Here is a 19,404-nt window from a genome sequence, read left to right on the forward strand (position 1 = left end):
TCATATTTTATTTTAAGATGCTAGATTTAATGGCACAAAGCTCTTAAAGAGAATCTGCCATTTGTTTAACAAGTTATAAAATGACAAGATTGTAGTAGAAATATAGAAAAACAGATTGGTTTCCATTTCTGCTTGATTTTAGCATTCTGATTTTACAATATACACTGTTATGTCTGAAAGCCCATACAGTGGAATAGGAGGTTGTAAACTCCAGCAGCAACAAAGTTTAGCAACTGAAATGAGAAAGTTTTTTCCAAGTTATTATACAAGAGCTCTAAGCAGTCTTTAATTTCAACATGAAATTTCTTGAAGGATTATGCAGCTAATAAATAGCTATTCTTTAAAATGCACCCAACCTACAACGACAAGTTGAAATTAACATTAACATAAAATGTCAAGTAAAGAATGCCCAACTTTTGTATCAACAATTACCAGAACCCACATTTAGTTTTGGAAGGTACTTCCAAAAACGTCTCTTTAAAATCATGAAGTTGAAGCAAAGTACTATTTAAAAAGAAACCTCGGATAAAATACTTTATATCAAAATAAGCAATGACTGGCCTCATATTCTAGTTTTATACTCCTATTAATTCTGTTTTGCTCAAAGAATTTTGTAATCCAGTTATATGGTTTATCATATGTTATTCTACGTTTGCCATTTACTCAGCAAGTGCAAGTCTGGTTAAAAATGGAAAATATTTGCTCTTTGTCTGTACTGTAAGTTTATAGCTGGCAGCCCACCAAAAGAGAAAAAACCCTGCAGATTAGACAAGCAGTGTTTGAAGCAGTTAGTTGCTTGTAGGTATGAATTACCATAGTACACTGAGATGTTTTCTAGGTCAACGTAAAAAAGCTCTGTAAAAGTACAAGTGATCCAACTATGATTTGACGAAAGACGGATCAAGTGAAGGGGCACCACACAAGGTAATGATGTGTTTGTTTACAACAGGATGTCATGACTGGACTGAACCTGCCTCCTGCTCCGAGTTGCCTAAATATTAACTGCTACCACTATATTTGAGTAATTAAGACAGTATTTTCTTTTCCTAGTGTCTCTAGTCAACAAGCTCCCTTCTCTGTATCTAGTTCAGCACAGAAGATACAAGTCAAAAATTCTTTCACTCACATGTTTATGCTGAATGGCATAAACCAGCACAGCCAACACTTGCACTCTGCTTATAAATGTCAGATGAAAAAAATTTTAAATAATGATACAGAAATCAGAAGGCTAACACATTCTTAGGGTCATAGGGCTCTATGTCCCTCTCTTGAAGGTCACCTGAAAGGGACACTGGTGCACTGAATTCAAAATTAAGTAGCAGGCTATATTTAGAATGATTTAAAGCCAAAAAATCTGAGATAATGTAGTTTTTAATGAACTGCTAAACTTTCCTTAATTAGAAAAGAGTGAAAAAAAGTCACACATGCCATCATTGATATACCTTTTATATATGAATTAGAAGTGAGGTAAGTTAAGGACAAAGTGAATGTTTTCACATTATCACCAAATGCCTTAAAGTGTGTTCAAGGAAATACCAGATTTCAGTTTCTCAAAAAAAAGTTGCACACTTTTTCTCACTGCAAAATGATAATATCTTTGAACTTTTACTCTATAAGTGGCTTTCCTTCTAATTTTACTTTTCAAATACTTCTATTCTGAACTATGAGCTCACCCTAAAATGGTGGATTTAACTCACTGCTGCAGAACAGCAGAGGCACACGTGTGAATCATGTAGCAACAAACTATCTCATCCAAATACAAAGTTCAAAATAAACATAATCCAAAGGAATTCAGGATTATCCTGTAAGTATGAAAGCCCCTTCTAGTATATTATGTTTGAGTTAGTAAAGTAACAACTTAGTTCACTGTATTTTATATGTCCAGTTCCAGTAAAAGGTAAATTAAATCCTGAGCAAATGCATGCAGAGGGTGATTATGCAGATTAAGGAAAACAGTCTTTAAAAGTCTAACAGCATTAAATGCACCAACTTTCCACCGCATATCCCTCTGTGCAAACATCGTACTTCAGCTGTGCTTCAGCAAACTCTCCTCATAGTTTGTTTGCAGAAAACTACCTGCATAGTCTTTTGAAACACAGAAGAAATCATCATATATGGAACAGATGATAAAAAATCCTTCTTTTAGGATCAGTCTAATAAGCACTTCCATGTATTTCCTGCAGTTTGCGTGGTTGTGAAAGTACAATTGACAACAACAACTTAATTGTATAAGAACAGAAAGACAAACCTGGACCTGCTGAAAAGCTTTCAGTCTCTTCTTGAATCTAGAAGGTAAAACAAAATCACATCCTCGAGCTAGCAATGCCAACTCCTTCCTCAGGTCAGGATCTTGCCGCAAAGAAATCTCCTTTATCCTCATGCTTTCGGATTTCATATAATGTCTCTGTGTGCCAGTCCAGGCACTTGAGTCCCAGTAAATAGCAGAGCTGTTGTATTATCACACTGTGCCACTTAAAGCAGCAGCTGTGCTCGAGTTCTGTGATATTATAAGAGTCAGCTCAACTTCACCCTCTCCATACATTAAAGGGAACTTGGCTGGAATAGCAAAAACAGATTGGAAAGTCACTTTGGAGGCCTGCCCTTTTGTCCATGCATTCCGAAGTCTAAATGGGACTGTATGGAAAAAAAAAACCTGTTTGGAGGAGCATCTATAAAAGCAGCTTCCAATTTTAAAAAAAGCAAGCCCTACAGGAATGCAGAGAGGCCAGTTGTGGTTATTTTGTAGCTTCCTCCTCCCATCCCCCTCAGCTTTCCCTTCTGTCACAAAACACTCACTGTCTAGTTTCCATGAAGTACCTCACTGAAGGCTAAGGCTTATTACACAGGAATTAAATTCCTTTTAAACTCTTTCATCCTTTAGCTGGAACCTTATGACACTGGGAAAATGAAGGCAACAACGGAAAAAGCTGCAGACTTTATGTGGTTCACATAATCATGTAAATAATTAAAAAAAAATCTAGATCTAATTACTGTATAGCAATAATCTAATAATTTAAATGCTAAGACAGAAAGCCATAGCAGAAATGGGGCAAATGTTACAGCACTGAAATGCTGCTTCAAATCTTGTTTTACCAAAAGGCTACATTAGAAATATCAATGATGTCACAAAATTTGAAAAAAGCTGACAGGATTTGTTTTGGTGCTTAAATAGGACCTTTGTAAACATTAACATCCACATAGTAGATCGCATACCTGTCACATTTCAGTAGCACTAAAGTTAGTCGGCCACCACTCTGCTCTGTTTTCAGTGTATTGAATCGCAAATACATTTTATGGGAGTGGTGAGGCCAAACTTTAGTCCACGTCGATATTCTTCATGCAAATAGAAATCTGATAAGCTTTTGTGGAAATTGAAGTGACCTTCTGTCCTTCCTCCTTTACAGTTTTAGGTACATTAACTGATAAGTTTTGAAGTCTTCACATTTTAAATGGGTATACTTTTATCACAGCAATCTTTAGGAAATGTTCCTATTTTGATGACTTTTTTTTCAAATATCACCATCATAGTTATGGGTATGGCAACTCTTACCATTTCCAGTTCAAGGTGTTTATACCCTTAACACTCAAATTCTCCTGAGATAGTGGTATGTTGCCTACTTGCCATGCCCAAGTTCAGTTACTAACAGCATAAAAAGAACGATCTGGCCAATCTTATTGTTTTCATTTCTCATGCTTTAAATAAAGCCATTTTCCTGATTACATAAAGATGCACATAGCCCAAGAAACAATGAAACAACTCTTTCAACACTAAGTTTGAGATTTTTCTTACTGGATGGTGCTGTTTTACTCCCATATAATCTTTAGCTCTATTTATCCAATCATAGCATTTCTGTCATGTAACAGTATATTAAAATCTATGATTAAGAAAAGGAACCTATTGAAAAGTACTAGTGAAACATGATTTGTCTTAATTGGATCCTTTTTCAGTTTATCACGCTCTGTTACAAAGTAAATGGTGATAAAACACCTGTGTTCTTGGTTTTAATTTAGTATCCAGTCCTGTCCAGCCCCACTTCTTTATTGCAACTCGTTATGAAGATATTTATTTCTTTCGGAAGTGGGAGAACAAGAAAGGAATTGACAAGGCAAGAGTCAGACATGTTGCGGTTGGCATGACCAGACTATCAAACTGCATTGAGCAAAACTGGCTGTCACTCACTGTCTTTCAGGACGACTAAATCAACTAACATAGGATAAACCTTGGCCACAGGGAACCAGCAGGAAACTGGGCATGCAGCACACAACAGCAGTATGCCTGGAACTTGAGATGAAGGACTGAGGTGTTAGAGTAGGAGAGGAATCCTACTCTGGCAACAGATACCCATTCCAGACCAAAATGTTTGTGGAAGGTCAGAAAGGTTGTATTGCAAGGCAGATTGTGTTTCACATTAGGCAAAATAGGCCATACTTGAGGTAAGGAAAGGTATCTTCTCATCTAAATTGCTATTTTCATCCCTCTTCACCAGGTGATGCACTCCTGTTTGCTACCACATTCACAGTCTTGATGTGACTGTACTATGTCATTAAGATGACTGACTGTCACACGGAGAGTCAAGCTAAAGACCAGAGCTGTAATCCAGAACTTAAAAATCCTGGAGCTCCTGAACCTGCTGAAGGAGCCTCAGTAAGAAATAAGTGTTCTGTACACCATTTTGGAAAGGGTTCTACATTTCCCTCAGTGTCCATTATCATGTAACAGCCACAGCACATTCAGTATTTTGAATACTCTGTATTACTTCACTGCACCAAGTAGATGTCAAGTCAATCCCACGGTTAGCCTAACACTGCTTCAGCACTCTGGTTTCAAATCCAGTGGTCATTTACATACTTGGATGCAGTATAATTGTCAAGAGTTCCCAGGCTACACTCTGTGAAGAATCTACACGAAATTGAGTATACTGAAGTACACTGGCAGCTACTGATCAGTCACCTCCTGTTCGCCATTTGAAGGGAAAAGGAGTTTGTATTGCCACATTTAAGAATGAGCATTTGCAAAGCCATGCGGCCAAGAATCCCCTTAGATCTCTTTTAACCTTTTCAGCCATGAATTAGCCACAGGGGAAAGGGAAAGTCAGCTTCCATCCAGATTGGACTAGGAGTGTTCAAGTATAGTGTTACATTTATTCTAAATATGAATTCTCTCCAGTGAAAGCCAAGGCAAAGTCCTATATTGGGTAAAGGCCTGGATGCCAGCCACGAAGCTGTCCAAGTATCCTGGTAGCTTATTATTAGCTAGATAAACAAACAGAGGGGAAGATGCATGCTCAGAGCTTCCTTCCAAAGCTAAAGATACACACTATGAATGAATCTGAATCAAGGGACTGTGGCTAAAGCATTTACCACTGTAACAGAGATCTGAACATACACAAGAGTAACACAACACAAAGCACAATATTTTTGGCAATACAGAGAAAATAGAAACTTGAAGAATACCTTAAAAAGACTTAAGCATTTGTCTACAGAAATGGAATTTCTTGTCAGAAGCACGTGTCAACAGTGTATTTAAAGTCTTAAGAGACTATAGGGAAGTGACCAAAGCTTTGGAAAAAAAGCATCCCAACATTACAGGAAGTCCCCAAGAAAATAATTTAAATATGTCATAAGATGTATTCAGCCATACAAAACTTTAGTTGCTGAGGTCCAGTCTTCAGCCCAGTAGCACATGAACCAAGATGAAAGAAAGCCTGCTTGGCCTTAGAAGGCAGTTTAAATAGGGCTGAATGGCCAAGCCCAATGGCAACAGGCTGGAATCTAATGGAACCCCTTAGCCCATGATGCTGCAGAAATTAAGAGTGGCTCCTGGGTCAAGTGTGAAAAGAGAACTGTTGTATCTCCACAACAGCCAGTGTAAAGGGTTATTATGCAACTAGTGGAACCCTTTCCAAAAGTAACTGATTAGTGAGAGGCAGATCACTGCAATTAAAGAGAAGATAACTAAGACAAGGTAGCACCTTTCTCAATATAGAAAAAAGAGGAAACAGCATGACTAACTTAATACTAAAAATATATTTCAGAGGTTTAAAGTGGAAAAAAGATCACTACTAGTAAAAACAAGTAGTTCAGGAAGATATACAAGTCAATCAGCTAAGGATGCTTGCTAAGACACAGGTACTATAGGGCAGGAAATATAAAGAAGAAATTACATAAATATACTACAAGACAGACAAACAGAAGAAATTCTTTGCTAGATTAAGAAAACAAGGAAAAAATCCCAAACACAACAAAGAAATAGGCAAAAAAATACAACAAATAAACCCTTGAAATCTTGGGTTCTTTTTTTTCCTCAGAAAACATTGCGACTAGACTAACACCATAATTAAATATTATCAAGAATCATTTATAAATCAGGTAGTTCCTACCTGGCCTTTTAAAAACTAAAAGATCCTGGAACTAATTTCTTGCTAGCAACTTCCCATTTCTAACTGCTCTGCATGAGGAGAGAAGTACAGGACAATGCACTTGTGAGCTGAAGAGAGTATAATAAAGTGCAACCATCCATCCCTAAAACACCTTTGGATGGAGTCCCTTCTTTTCAGCACTACCCTGACAAAACCCAAGGGAGGTATGTCGACAATGTGTAGGTGACAGAAAGAATCAAGTTATTATGCTCATACACAGCTACCAGCTAACCAAAACGATTGCTATAAAGTTATGGACAGTTTTGAGCATGACATGCAACACTGATGAACTGCTGGATGTTGAAACTGTGCAGTTAAGAAAATTGCCTTCAGAGGGAAAACCAGATACTTTGGCCATGGAAAGAAGTTCTGGGCCCAGATGCACTTTATTTTTCTTGGAGGATGCAATGCCTCCTCCTTAGAACTGGAAGTCTTGCATGGGCTCACCTCCTCTAATGATTATTTACATATTTCAGAACTCTTGAATTAGACAAGCAATGCCTGGAGGTTCTTTCCAATTGCTGGGATAATCTAGAATTCTTAAAAGGCAAGAGAGTGAATAAAAAGGCAGCAGTTGGATGTCAGATGTGCCACGTTGGTAGGCTGGGAAGGATGGGCTGATCAGATTCCCTGCACGTTATGAAAAGAATGCCATGTATGAACACCACGCCATGGGCCGTTATCAGATGGTAAGATAAGATACATGTCACCTTGCTGTGATTACACAGCCTGGGCTCCAGAGTCATAGCGTGGGCCTTTTTGGATTGCTAACTGCATCTGACAGATGAACTCCTGCAAGCAGCAATGCTAGATATTAGAAAAGCAAAGCTTGACAGTAAATGAATAGTTCATACCCCTTTCAGAACAATTCTCATGTTCTCTGACATCTTAAGAAATTATTATCAAGTTTACATTTTATTTATTTATGTACAGCATAAAGCAAATTTTAACAGAAATGGGTTGTTGGAATAGTTGTACAGATGAAGCCTATTTACTGTTCATGATCTTCAGATGACCTTATTAATCAGATCATGAAAACCAGGACCACCCAAAATTGATGCTGCTGAGGTGGCTACTAAAGGGAGAAAGACATAAGCAAGAAATGTAGTATGGATTGCACAAATTAAAGTCACACCTGCTATAATAAGATGCTGGCATTTTATATTTTAAATGAAATGTGATGCTACAGAGAATATCCACAGAGGAAGCTCTAGCCCACAATATATGCATTTTTAACTTTACCAATGTAAGCCTCTGAATAGCAGAATAGGCTGAAATGAAGATTCAGATTCGGAACTCACTGAGATATTCCCACAGGTGAGTACAGAGTCTTAATGATATGAATTTGGCATATTTTCAAGATCATGCTGGCCATTATGGATATTTAGGCATTTCTACATTGCTATTATTTACCTTGTGTCACTTTAATTTAGAAGTTGACAAAGTAATCTGGTATAAAGAATATCAATGGTAACATTTTATAACTGTCCAGCAACTTATTTAAACATGGCACCAGCTGTTCAGTACTTCTATCACTTTGACATTAACTGAATTTTCAATTAATCCTTTCAAAAACATTTTCCAAACTGGAATGATTGGTGTATGAAAGTGCAACCACTACTGCAAATCAAGGCTAACACATGTAATTTAGTCCCTGAAATCACAAGACAATAACTTTGAGTCAGGGGCAGCTGCAGGACAGCTTCTTGCTTATGCATTTGCTTGAGACTTCCCTCCCCTAGAATTTTAAAACAAAACAAGTCAGGAAGTTTAAGACAGACTTTGTTCTAAAAGTCTGTCAGTAAAATCACAAATCATTCATTTACCAACCCAAAACAGGACTTCTGATAGAATTTCTATAAAGACTTACTCGTGATCTAACACTGTTGCTGTATCAGTATGAAATCACTGTTGATGAAGGAAATGGAGGCAACAGACACTTACACTGATTTCTACAGCATTAAATGAAAATCTTTGCACTTCCACACTTGCAAGCAAAGGATAAAGCAAAGAAAGAAGGCAGAGCAAAGAAACAGGTCACTGGTAACCAACTGAACTTCACCTTTCAGTACAACTAAAGGGGCATGAAGAAAAAAGACCCAAGGAATAAGATATCTCACAGAGGTATAACAGCACAAATACACTGTCAACAGAAATAGTATTCCTGACTTTCCTCAAATCTCCATTACTGTAAGTCTTTATGTGAGGTCTAAATATCTTTTCAAGCATTCTAGAAAAATCTTTTTAAAATTCTAAGCTTAAATTTGTCACTCGATAAATAAGCAAATACTCAAAATTTTAGGTGGTGTTTTCAGTGTGTTAAAAGCAAGTAAGAGAACAAAACTAGTGATCTTTTTTTAAAATTTGAAGTTAGAACAGAAGACTTAAAGTATCTGCTGTAAATGATGACTATACACAAAGACTATTAGTAGATGGAGGAATAATCTAGCTCATCATTAATTGCTTTCAATATTGCATAACTTCCAATAGTTTGCTTTATTTCTTAGTGAAGTATGCCACAAGAATTATTATTTACAATACAGCAGTGATGTAGTAGAAATGTTTACCAAATTTAGAAGATTATTTATTATCAATACAAATCTAGCTTCTAAAAGAATAAAACTGTTTAGAAATTCTTCTCCTGGTTCTAATGAATTAAAAAAACTCAACAGATCAAGTCAAACCTTTTCACAAGTTCTACAAGCCTTGTTTTGTCAAGAAGGTCAAATTGAACGTTGTTCACAGTGGACACATTTACAACTCAATTGTACAGATATTTTGTAAATATTTTCTCAGCATCCACTCATGAGGTTTCCCCCCACGTTTTCCCAGCAAATGGATTTCTACAAATGTAGTGAAAATCTTCTTGTAGACTTCCAGCTGATTCACTTACCTGAAATCAGCCAAAGTTACCAGTAAGATCCACACAGAACAAATATGTAAGTCTAGTTCCATATGAAATGAAATAAACAGTATGCACAAGGTTAATTAAACACATATCCCAACAGCCCATCATTCCTGCAAGTACCTGTGGTCAAGAAACATTATATGAGTGGCTCTACAGTTCCCAGGTATTTTTTACACAGGATAGTGATTCCTATTGCAAAGGGGCACATCTAACATGAAGTATTGGAATACACTTTTAAAAATACCTCTTAGTCACTCGGGTTTCTGTGGACCCACTTTTAAGTTGTATCTCTTGTTCCCAGAATACAAACTGAGCTTCCCCATGAAGACAAGAACACCACACTAATCCAGCCCAACACCAAAGCGTTATTTACATATTATGCCACTGCTAAAACACTGAATTTAGTAACCATTTATTGTTGACTGTGGAAAACAATGAGTGTGCTTAACTGGTATCTCCTCAAATCAATGCAACGACTTAAATTCAATGAAAGTCAGGCAACTTTAAGATAATTGTGTGTGCAAAGCCTCTAAATTTGCCAAGACTCGGCCATATTACCACTGGCATTGTGTAGATCTTTCTCATAACAAAGCTTGCTGAAAAATTCCAGTCGGTCATTGGCTAGGTCTATCAGGGGAAAATAGTTCACTGGATAAGTTGCACTTATATTTTTGCCCACACACAGTTTTGGCCCCAAGTTTATTTCTTGCTGACAGAGTGAGTGTAGGGCATATGGACACATTCTCAAAATATAAGACAGGTTCTCAAGCAACACGGAAGGGAAAAAGAAAATCTAATATCTGATTTCCTATCAGACTGAACACCTGTTAAAAGAATGAGCTGTTTAAATGATTGATGTAAATCTAAAATTAAGCTTACGGGTTTTGAAAGACTGTACAGAAAAGCAACTGGAAGCAAGTAATGATCTTATATAGCTTTGAACTGTTTTCGTTTGCTTTTAAGTGTCAGTTATTCACAAAGGAGTCACTGTGACTAAGAAATTTCATCCAAATATTTGAATTTGTCCTGTGTCAGGACTCAGGTGAACTTTAAACTACAAGAAAGCTGCACATCATTATGAATTCCATTTTTCAGCACTAGACATGCCAACAACTCTTAAGACTGGATGCAGCCTATAGGAAATATGAGTTTACAGTAGAACAGACACTTTTAAGTGCAACTGCCACTTGAATAGTTCACTAAGTCTTCTAACAAAGCACAATGTGTAAACAGAATTCACACAACTGCTAAGAAAAGTAACATTTACACACCAGGGCACAAGAAACAGAAGAAGGAGCACTATCAAAAAGCTACAACAGTGAATAACTTTCAGTTTCTCAATTATAAATAAAAAGAACAGATAGTTCTCTAATCAGAATAATGGTTCTTCTATTCCAAGCTACTCAGTACAGCAAAGCTTAAGAAGAATAGCACAACATACTATCAGTGCTGCTTATGCTGACTACTGTTATTTCCCTACACTTGAGACTAATAATGATTTTATAGGAACACCCACAGCTGCAGTCTTCCAGAGCTTAATATGAACTTTTGGCTGCCCTTGCTTTATTGGCACCACAGAAGGAACTTTACTGTGAACACACTAGTGCTGACATCTGTCATAGTACCCTGTTATCATTGTAAAAGTACATCAGTTTGATACCAGGTTATTTACAGTCTCCCTTTTAAGTCACGGGCTTGAGTTGAAAGCCAAGGCCACCACCCTCCCTCACTTAGTGATGGGACATGGCACTGCTAACACTATCTCTGCATAATAAAGGGTTAGGGAGTGTATATGTTAGTCCACACTTGGCCCTGCACAGCGTAATCTGGTGTGCAGGGCAGTGCTAGTGCAGCTCACATAGCCCAGGCTCAGCAGCTAGAACTGCGTCTGGTATTAAGGCACACGAGGCAGCAATTCCAATGCAGACACCACGTAAGACTGTGAAGGCCAACATCAAAGCTTTAAAACTTCTCGAGTGAAAAGCTGACAGGACTCAAACACTATCATTCCTCTTTTCTGATGTTTTATGAACATTTTTTCTCCCCTTGCTAACAGAAAGTAGCCTCCAAAAATACTGCCAGGACAGCTGCAGAAGATGGAGATAGCCCACCACTGGTCTAACAGAGGGACGGTAGAAGCCTGGCTACCCTTTAACTCAATCCCTCAGAATTCATTTGTTTAAAAAAGCAACTCAAGTTTATTATACTCAAACTTCAGTCAATGTTAAAAGGTTTCATTCCAGCCTCCCTTTAAACTAAAATGGATCCTTGTAGTACCAAACTGTTTAAATCAAAGAACTGTTAAAAATTTGGCAAGAATGTTGTTGATGAAAAAAAGCTCTGCAGCAATATATTAAAACAGTAAAAAAGCCCAAAATTACAGGTTACAGAAATACGAGACCATGAGCTTTTATTGTCCCAGGATAACAAACAGGAACAGTATGCTTATAAAGTAAGGGATATAGAGAAATAACTCCAAGAAGTACCTTTATATGAAGGTTAACCCCACAGAGAAATGGAAAATAACTTTGAAGTACTTCAGATCATATCACATTCTCTCTGCGCCACCACCCCACAAAATGCCCATAGGGAATTCTGTGAATTGTTTCCCCAGATGCCTTGAACACCAGCTGGTTAGGATTAAACATCTTGCCTGTGGCACCTTTTAGGCCTTGAGGACTGGCATTTTTGACAATGTGATGAATAGTGTACAATTATGTATACCCCATATATTTAGGATAATCTAGAAACACTGTTAAATCCATGTTATAATAGTGATAAGGGTTAGCAGCAATCTACAACAGTTATTCTTCAAGTTGGAAAGTTACAGCTCTAGAATTTCCTTTCATCAACAATACACTCAGAAAATATTCAAGACTTGAATGTTGAAATTTTTCTGTCTCTGATTTTCTGTTATTTTAAGATTTAGCACAGGCCTATTTGCAGACCACTAAGTGCTAACAAGCACTTCACATCACATAAGAATGGGGACCAGAACTTTGCAATTTCAGTGTTTGTACAATGGTTACAGACACCAATCCCACTGTGAATGATACCACACAAGTGAAACAAAGTACCTCCCCTGAAAGAAAAAACTAAAACCCTAAACAAACACTGTTTTGCTTTCACTTGCACTAGAACACACAAAGATGGATTTTCATGGTAGAGACCTGCCTAGGTTTCAAAAGGTGCATGTGGATTAAGCCAACAGGTGACTCTGAACACAGCTTTAAGTAGTTTGTCCAGATGAAAAAATTCCTGTTTGATGAACCTCAGTCTTTTGTTAACCTTCAATATGAAGACTACAGTGCTTTTACTGCTGTTCAATGGTCATCATCAACACACCAACTTACTTGGCTCATATGCTACTGTTTAAACTGTCAAAGATTAAATATCTAATCAGATTCAAGACTGTTCTTTCAAGAATGCTTCTCATTCTGAAATAAATGTTTTTCTACTAAGTACAGAAACCTGTAGCATGAAACTGTTGTTCTCCTACACATTCATATTTACTGCCTGGTAATAACTTGAGGATGGCAGTTTTCTGTTATCAGGTTTATTGCTTGGTGTCCCTCATAAAAGTTGCAGGAACATTTCAAGAAAAGACACACAGCAACCTTACCCAGAATCAAATGCAGTGATTCAGCCCAGTGACACTGAAAATGTATCATGCCAAAATGAGTTTACTGCTTGTATGCTGCTTCATACACATTCCAGTGTACAGTAAAAAAAGTTTGATAAGATCCTCAAGTTGATTTATATAGTCCTAAAAGAAATAATTTTCCAGGTCTTTATGGCTGGAAGTAAAACTCTTCTCTAATATCACCGTCAGGCACACAGAGCTAAGCACATTAACTTTTACCATTTTCTAGGACTGCTATTTAGAATTTAAAACTGTATTACTGCACCTACAGTACAAGCTTCTTTTTGAAAAAGCTATCTGAAACAGTTTCCTCCATTTATGAAAACGAGATGAGGGCCTCAAACCTACTTACACTCATGTGAGGGAGGTAAAACCATTGTGACTTGATCTGTGAAACATAATGATGTGCATAAAACCAGATGCATTAGTTTTGACACTGCAACGAGTAGTTTAAAGAAGGAAATGTGGTACATTTTGCTTTCTATGAGAAAATAAACAGTCATGGCAGAACATGCAATTAATGCAACTCTTGGTATTTAAGATCTGATGTCATCTGCAAATATAATTTGCACTTAAAGACTAAGAAACTTTTGGATGAAGCTTCAGTTCAGCTGAATAATAAAGCCATAAAGCTTTTATTGCTTGGAAATTCCCACTGCCCAACCTTCCTCAAGCAACCAACAATACAACCCTCTAGGTTTTCTCTCAGCACTATATAAACTATTCCAATTAAGTAAAGAATGTTACTCTTCATTAACCTCTCCTAGTTCTTTTAGTTCCTCTTTATGGGATCTTCTTAAAGCAATCAACCAAGACACATGAAGAGAAATTACACTACATTAATTAGAGATCAAGTAAATCAAGTAACAGTGGATTTTAATGGAAATTCTTCCTTTGCTTGCTTTTAACTGATACAAGAATGAACTGAGCATCTGCTGACTTTCTGCATTTCACTAGAACAGGAAACATAATGGTGTGAACGCACACAAAAAAAAATCAATTGCCATGCTCTACTGTCTGGCTGGTGATTACACATAAATAGAAGCCTCTATTATTGCAAAATCAATCTAGACAAACACTAGACTGGAACTGTAATGTTTTGAAGCCAAGAAGTGGGGACTTTAAGTTTGTCAAGCTAGGTAAGTATATGCACTCATTGCACATCGACAACAAAAAAGATTAACCGATACTCCTAAATATTCTCAACTCTATCCTCTCTACCCTTACTAACTAGAGCAGGCTTCCCTGAGGCACCAGGTTTGGCCAGTGATGAGTTAGATATCAAAGTATGCAGAGTAATTGGGAGTGACAACATCTTACAATTTCCCGGTATTATTGAAAGACACAAATGTATGTATGGCCAGACTTGGCAAACAAAGATTTGGGAAAGGCTCTCCCCACATGGGTGTGCCCTTCCAGCCTGCACAGTGGATTTTTTAGGTGAGACTCAGCGTGCACAGAACTGGCCCCACCGTTTAAGTCCTGAGGTCCATCTGCCACGGCTGAGCGAGCTTGGACAGTGACAGGGAAGTCCTCGGGACTGTCACAGCACCCGGTACTAACCGGGGCTGACCCTGCTGAGCATCCGAGATGTGACAGGATGGGATGGCAGGGAGGCATTGAACTGCCAGGGGACGGTCCCCACTGAGACTCGAACTCAGGTCCTTGGGATTCAGTCCGGAGTGCTCTCCTTTACACCACGGGACTGCCCCACAGATGTATAGTCCTATAGCACAAACAGCACGCTTCTTTACAACTCTTGGAAGTCCTCATGAAGTTCAAAATGGTCAAGTGCAGGGTCCTGCACCTGGGTCAGGGAAAACCCAAGCACAAATACAGGCTGGACGTGGAAGGGGTTGAGAGCAGTCCTGAGGTGAAGGACTTGGGGGTGCTGGTGGACGAAAAGCTCTATATGACCCAGCAACATGTGACTGCAGCCCAGAAAGCCATCTGTGTCCGGGGCTGCATCGAAAGCAGCGTGGCCAGGAGGCTGAGGGAGGCAATTCTGCCCCTCTGCTGTGCTCTGGTGAGAGCCCATGTGGAGCACTGCATTCAGCTCCAGGGTCCCCACCAAAAGAAGGATGTTGACCTGCTGGAGCAAGTCCAGAGGAGAGCCATGAAGATGATCACTGAGCTGGAGCATCCTGCTTATGCAAACAAGCTGAGAGAGAGCTGAGGCTTTCAGCATGGAGAAGAGAAAGCTCTGTGGAGAGGTTACAGCAGCCTTTTCTAAAGGATACCAACAAGAACAGGAGAGGAACTTTTTACAAGGGTATGTAGAGAGAGGAAAAGGCTTTAAATGGCTTAAACTGAAATAGTAGGTCTTAGATTAGATATTAGGAAGAAAATCTTCAAAGTCTTTCCTGTGAGGCAAAACACTGGAACAGATTGCCCAGTGAACCTGTGGGCTCCCCATCCCTGGAAGTGTTCAAGGCCAGGCTGGATGGGGCTCTGTGCAATCTGGTCTAGTGGAAGGTGCCCTTGCCCATGGCAGTATGACTGGAACCAGATGGTCTTGAAGGCCCCTTCCAGTCCAAACCATTCTATAATTCTGTGATCTGGTGAAGGTATAGCATACATAAGGAATGCTTAATTTTGCCAATAAACACTTAATTTTCTATCCAGTTTTGCTTTTACAATTTATGAAAAGGGCTAGAAACTAGATTGAACTGAACTGCAAGTTTAAAAAGAGTATTTCAGGTTGGGGGCAGGGTTGTCATTCTTGCATAGAGGGCATTGTCTGTTATAAATGAAGACCTCATTAGAAAGGAAGCACTGAGTGTACCATGCAGTACCAAAACAATTACTTTGTTAGTATGCAGATTCAGTGGAGCCAAATTTGAGTCTTGCACTAACAATAGTGCCTGGTATCATTAGACAAAGGAGTATTTGCAGTCAAGGCAGTATGTTATAAAAGGAACACAAACACAAGGGCTTACATTTATCCACAAATAGATTGCAAGGAGCCAAGACAATCTTTTGGCAATTTAGGCCACCACCATTAACACTAATGACACAAAAACACTGACATTTTATGTTCAGTGCTGCTGTTTCACTCCACCCCAGATACCTCCTGTGGGGAAACTATTTACTTGCATAATTTGCCAATACCACAAACACAAATTTCAGTTCCATTTAAACAAACAAGTCTAATGAGTAAGAAACAAACTTACTGCTTTGGTTCCTGAGGATGGACGTGTGGCTCCAACATTGGAAATGTTCCTTGAGCTGGCCGGGGTTGCCAATGGAAGAGCAGTAGAAAGCTGAGGAGGACTGAAAGACATCAAAGGCAATCTGAGATCTCCTAATATGCACTGCTTGGACTTGGAATTTTCATCAGTGAACCTCTCATTTTTACTGTTTCCTGAATCTGCAGTACCAATCTCTGTTTTCTTTGCATTCTTGATCCTTTTCAAGCAATCCTTTAGTACCAGCTGAGTTTCAGGCTGGCTCAGCCAGCACAAAAACAGTTCATCTACCTTCATTTTCACTGCAGGTTGTAGAACTTTCCCAGGTGACATTTTCTACCAGTTTCCCTGTTTTCTTGGTTCAAGGTCAAAGTAAAGATTTGACAATCATCTAAACATTCCACTTGACACTCAGTGTTTCACAGAATTCAGAGTTCCTGTTAAGAAAAGTATGATTATTAAATCTTACAGTTTTAACCAAGTGTTGATATTTATTCCCTCAAGATACCACCAGGAGTTGAGAGCTACATTCTGACATGTGACTTCAACAACACTTTGTAAGAATAAGCAATTAATCAGTCAGATTCTACTCCAATAATTCCTTTTAAATAATAGATATCTTCTTTTAAAAGCGTATTGTGTAAATGATGGAGGCTTGACAAAAAGAAAATGCACCTGGACTTTCTCAGAGAGATATCTAACAAATATTCTCTAAGAATATGTTTTAAAAACCAACATGTATTATGACAAACAAGATTTGAAGAGACTTATAACTGAATGTGCTAAGAACTAAATCTCCAAGTATTTTATGCAAAGCCTTGAGGACAGAACAAATAAGATTTAAGAAGCAAGTCCTTGAGTCAAGAGGTTTAGAACTAAGACTGATGGCTCAATTTTCATTCTGAGGTCTGTGCTACTGAATTAAAATCTTGCAATATCCCCATGTGAGTGATGCCCAGCTGAATTCCAAGCCCAGTACCACACAGTCATTTGATATTTTAAAAACTAATACTTGACATTCACTTTTGCACTTTTTCCAAATCAATGTCACTCAAGAATTGGGATAGCATGATTTCAGGTTCAGTTGCTCAGATGTAACAAAGAGAATGGGTGTATATATATATATAGTTGTTTTTTTTTAGAGAGAGAGGACTAAAACGAAACACTGAGAACATCCAAGTTACTACTGAGATATCTGCCATCAAATTACTCCGTGATCTGGTACAGTTTAAACAAAACCTATGCCTCCTCATATTTGTTTGTTGGGTTTATTTTTTTGTTTTAAAGTCTTTGTCAATATTTGATGTATATGCATAAGGCAGCAAAGATGTATGGCTGGGTTCGATGACCTTGGAAGTCTCTTCCCACCTAAATGCTTCTAGTCTGTTTTTATATGCAAATACTTTGCTCAAGAAGCCTTAAAACAAGCACTTCAACTTGGAAATGAGTAACACCTGGCACACGCACATACTATTGAAACCCAAAGCTCCCGTTGCTCCCGCGGCAGAACCCGCCGCCTTTAACCCCCGCACACCGAACCTCCCGAACCGCCGCCCCGGCAGTTCACGCCACTCCCTTTCTGAAACGGAAGGTCACGTCGTTTCGCTACTTTTTCCCCCACCAGCACCTTCACGGCGCCCGCGGCCGTGCCCAGCGAGCCCCGGGCACCTCCAGCGTGGGAGGACGCGGCTCTGGGGACGGGCCAGCCGGCGCCGCCGCAGGGGAAACACCACGGCCATCGCCGCAACAGGTCCCTTCGGGCGAGCGGCTGCCCCAGCAGCAGCAGCAGGTCGGAGGTGCCGCGGCTCCCGCAGCAGAAGCGCCCCAAGGACAGCCCCGGGTCGGCCGCGCTCCCTACCCAGTCCCCGTCCCGGACCCGGCACCGCCGCCCCTCCCGCCGCCGCCTTCAAACACGCGCCTCCTTCCGGCCCGACCCGACCTCTCGCGAGAGCGCGGCCCTTCCGCCCCGCGGCACGCGCCGGGCGGTCGCCATGGCGACGGGCGGGAGGGGCGGCCCCGCCGCTGTCACCGCTGCTCAGCTCGGAGCTGAGACAAGGCCCCAGTGCCGCAGACGTGCGGCAGCTCACAGGCTGCTCCTCGCTGGCTGGTGTTCTGAAGGCAGCTGGCGAAGTGATGGCTGGGAGGGGGGAGGAGGGGGCAGATGCCTCCTCAGCGAGTTCGCTGAAGACACTGATGCCTAAGGATTTAATGTATTTTTGGTAGATTTTAGAGACTCCTTAGTTCTTTTAGGCTGCTCAAATCCTAAGTGCGGTTATTAAATGTCTTTCTCAGAAGACTGGGTACTTTCTCAGGCTCTGCCAAGGTCATGGTGTTTGTGAGAAGCCGCCTGCAGATAACAGAAGACAAAACATAAGGAGAAGGCCCTGGAAGGTCTCCAGGGCAGTTCTGGAGACCACCCTATGGGTGGACCCTCAAGGGAAATGAGAATGATGATTGGATGTTTAAATCTTGTATAAAAGTTGTAACGTTCCTGGTCACGGGGTCAGACCTTCTTGGTTTGCACCTTAGAAGCTTCTGATAAAGGTAACCTGTATATCTTTCTCCACTAATCTCTTTCCAAAGTGTCTGTGTTCAGAGGGTATAGGCATCAACACAAAACTGGGGGGAGTGGCCAATGCCCCAGAGGGGTGTGCAGCCCTTCAGAGGGACCTGGACAGGTTGGAGAGATAGGCAGAGAAGACCTGTCTGAAATTCAACAAAGGGAAAAGCAGTGCCCTGTGCTTGGGGGTGAGCAAGCCTGGGCACCAGTACAGGCTGGGGGCTGACCTGCTGGAAAGCAGCACTGTGGAGAATCAGACACAGAATATGATGAGTTGGAAGGAACCCACAAGGATCATCGAGTCCAACTCTGAGCCATGCATAGGACCATCCCCAAGAGTCACACCATTCAGGGTGCTGGGGCACAACAAGCCATCCATGCCTCAGCAGTGTGCCCTTGGGGCAAAGAAGGCCAATGGCATCCTGGGTGCCTCAGGATGAGCATTGACAGCAGGTTGAGGGAGGTGATCCTGGCCCTCTATGCAGCCCTGGTGAGGCCACATCTGGAGTGCTGTGTCCAGGCCTGGGCTCCTCAGTATCACAGAATCATAGAATCGATTGGGTTGAAAAAGACCTTCAAGATCATCAAGTCCAAACCTTGGTCCAACTCCAGTCCATTACTAGATCATGGCACTCAGTGCCTCCTCCAATCTCAGTTTAAAAACCTCCAGGGATGGGGAATCCACC

General features: G+C 40.0%; 1 protein-coding gene across 2 annotated transcripts in view; it reads right to left on the minus strand.

Moving 5' to 3' along the window:
• The window catches only part of PPP2R3B (protein phosphatase 2 regulatory subunit B''beta), a 51,339-nt gene extending 33,246 nt beyond the window's left edge, over positions 1–18,093 (minus strand). Inside the window, exons 1-2 of one of the 2 annotated variants that reach the window (XM_071548118.1) lie at positions 18,017–18,093; positions 16,144–16,595 (exon numbers count right to left, since the gene is read on the minus strand). In XM_071548118.1, the coding sequence (XP_071404219.1) occupies positions 16,144–16,491 (348 nt within the window). In that variant the 5' untranslated portion in view covers positions 16,492–16,595; positions 18,017–18,093. Of the gene's footprint in view, positions 1–16,143; positions 16,596–17,785; positions 17,859–18,016 lie in introns of those variants that run through there. The other variant, XM_071548126.1, reaches the window with a different exon arrangement.
• Between the last annotated feature and the right edge of the window lie 1,311 nt (positions 18,094–19,404).

This window comes from Pithys albifrons, chromosome 1 (genome assembly GCF_047495875.1).
Source record: "Pithys albifrons albifrons isolate INPA30051 chromosome 1, PitAlb_v1, whole genome shotgun sequence".
Taxonomy (NCBI): Eukaryota; Metazoa; Chordata; class Aves; order Passeriformes; family Thamnophilidae; genus Pithys; species Pithys albifrons.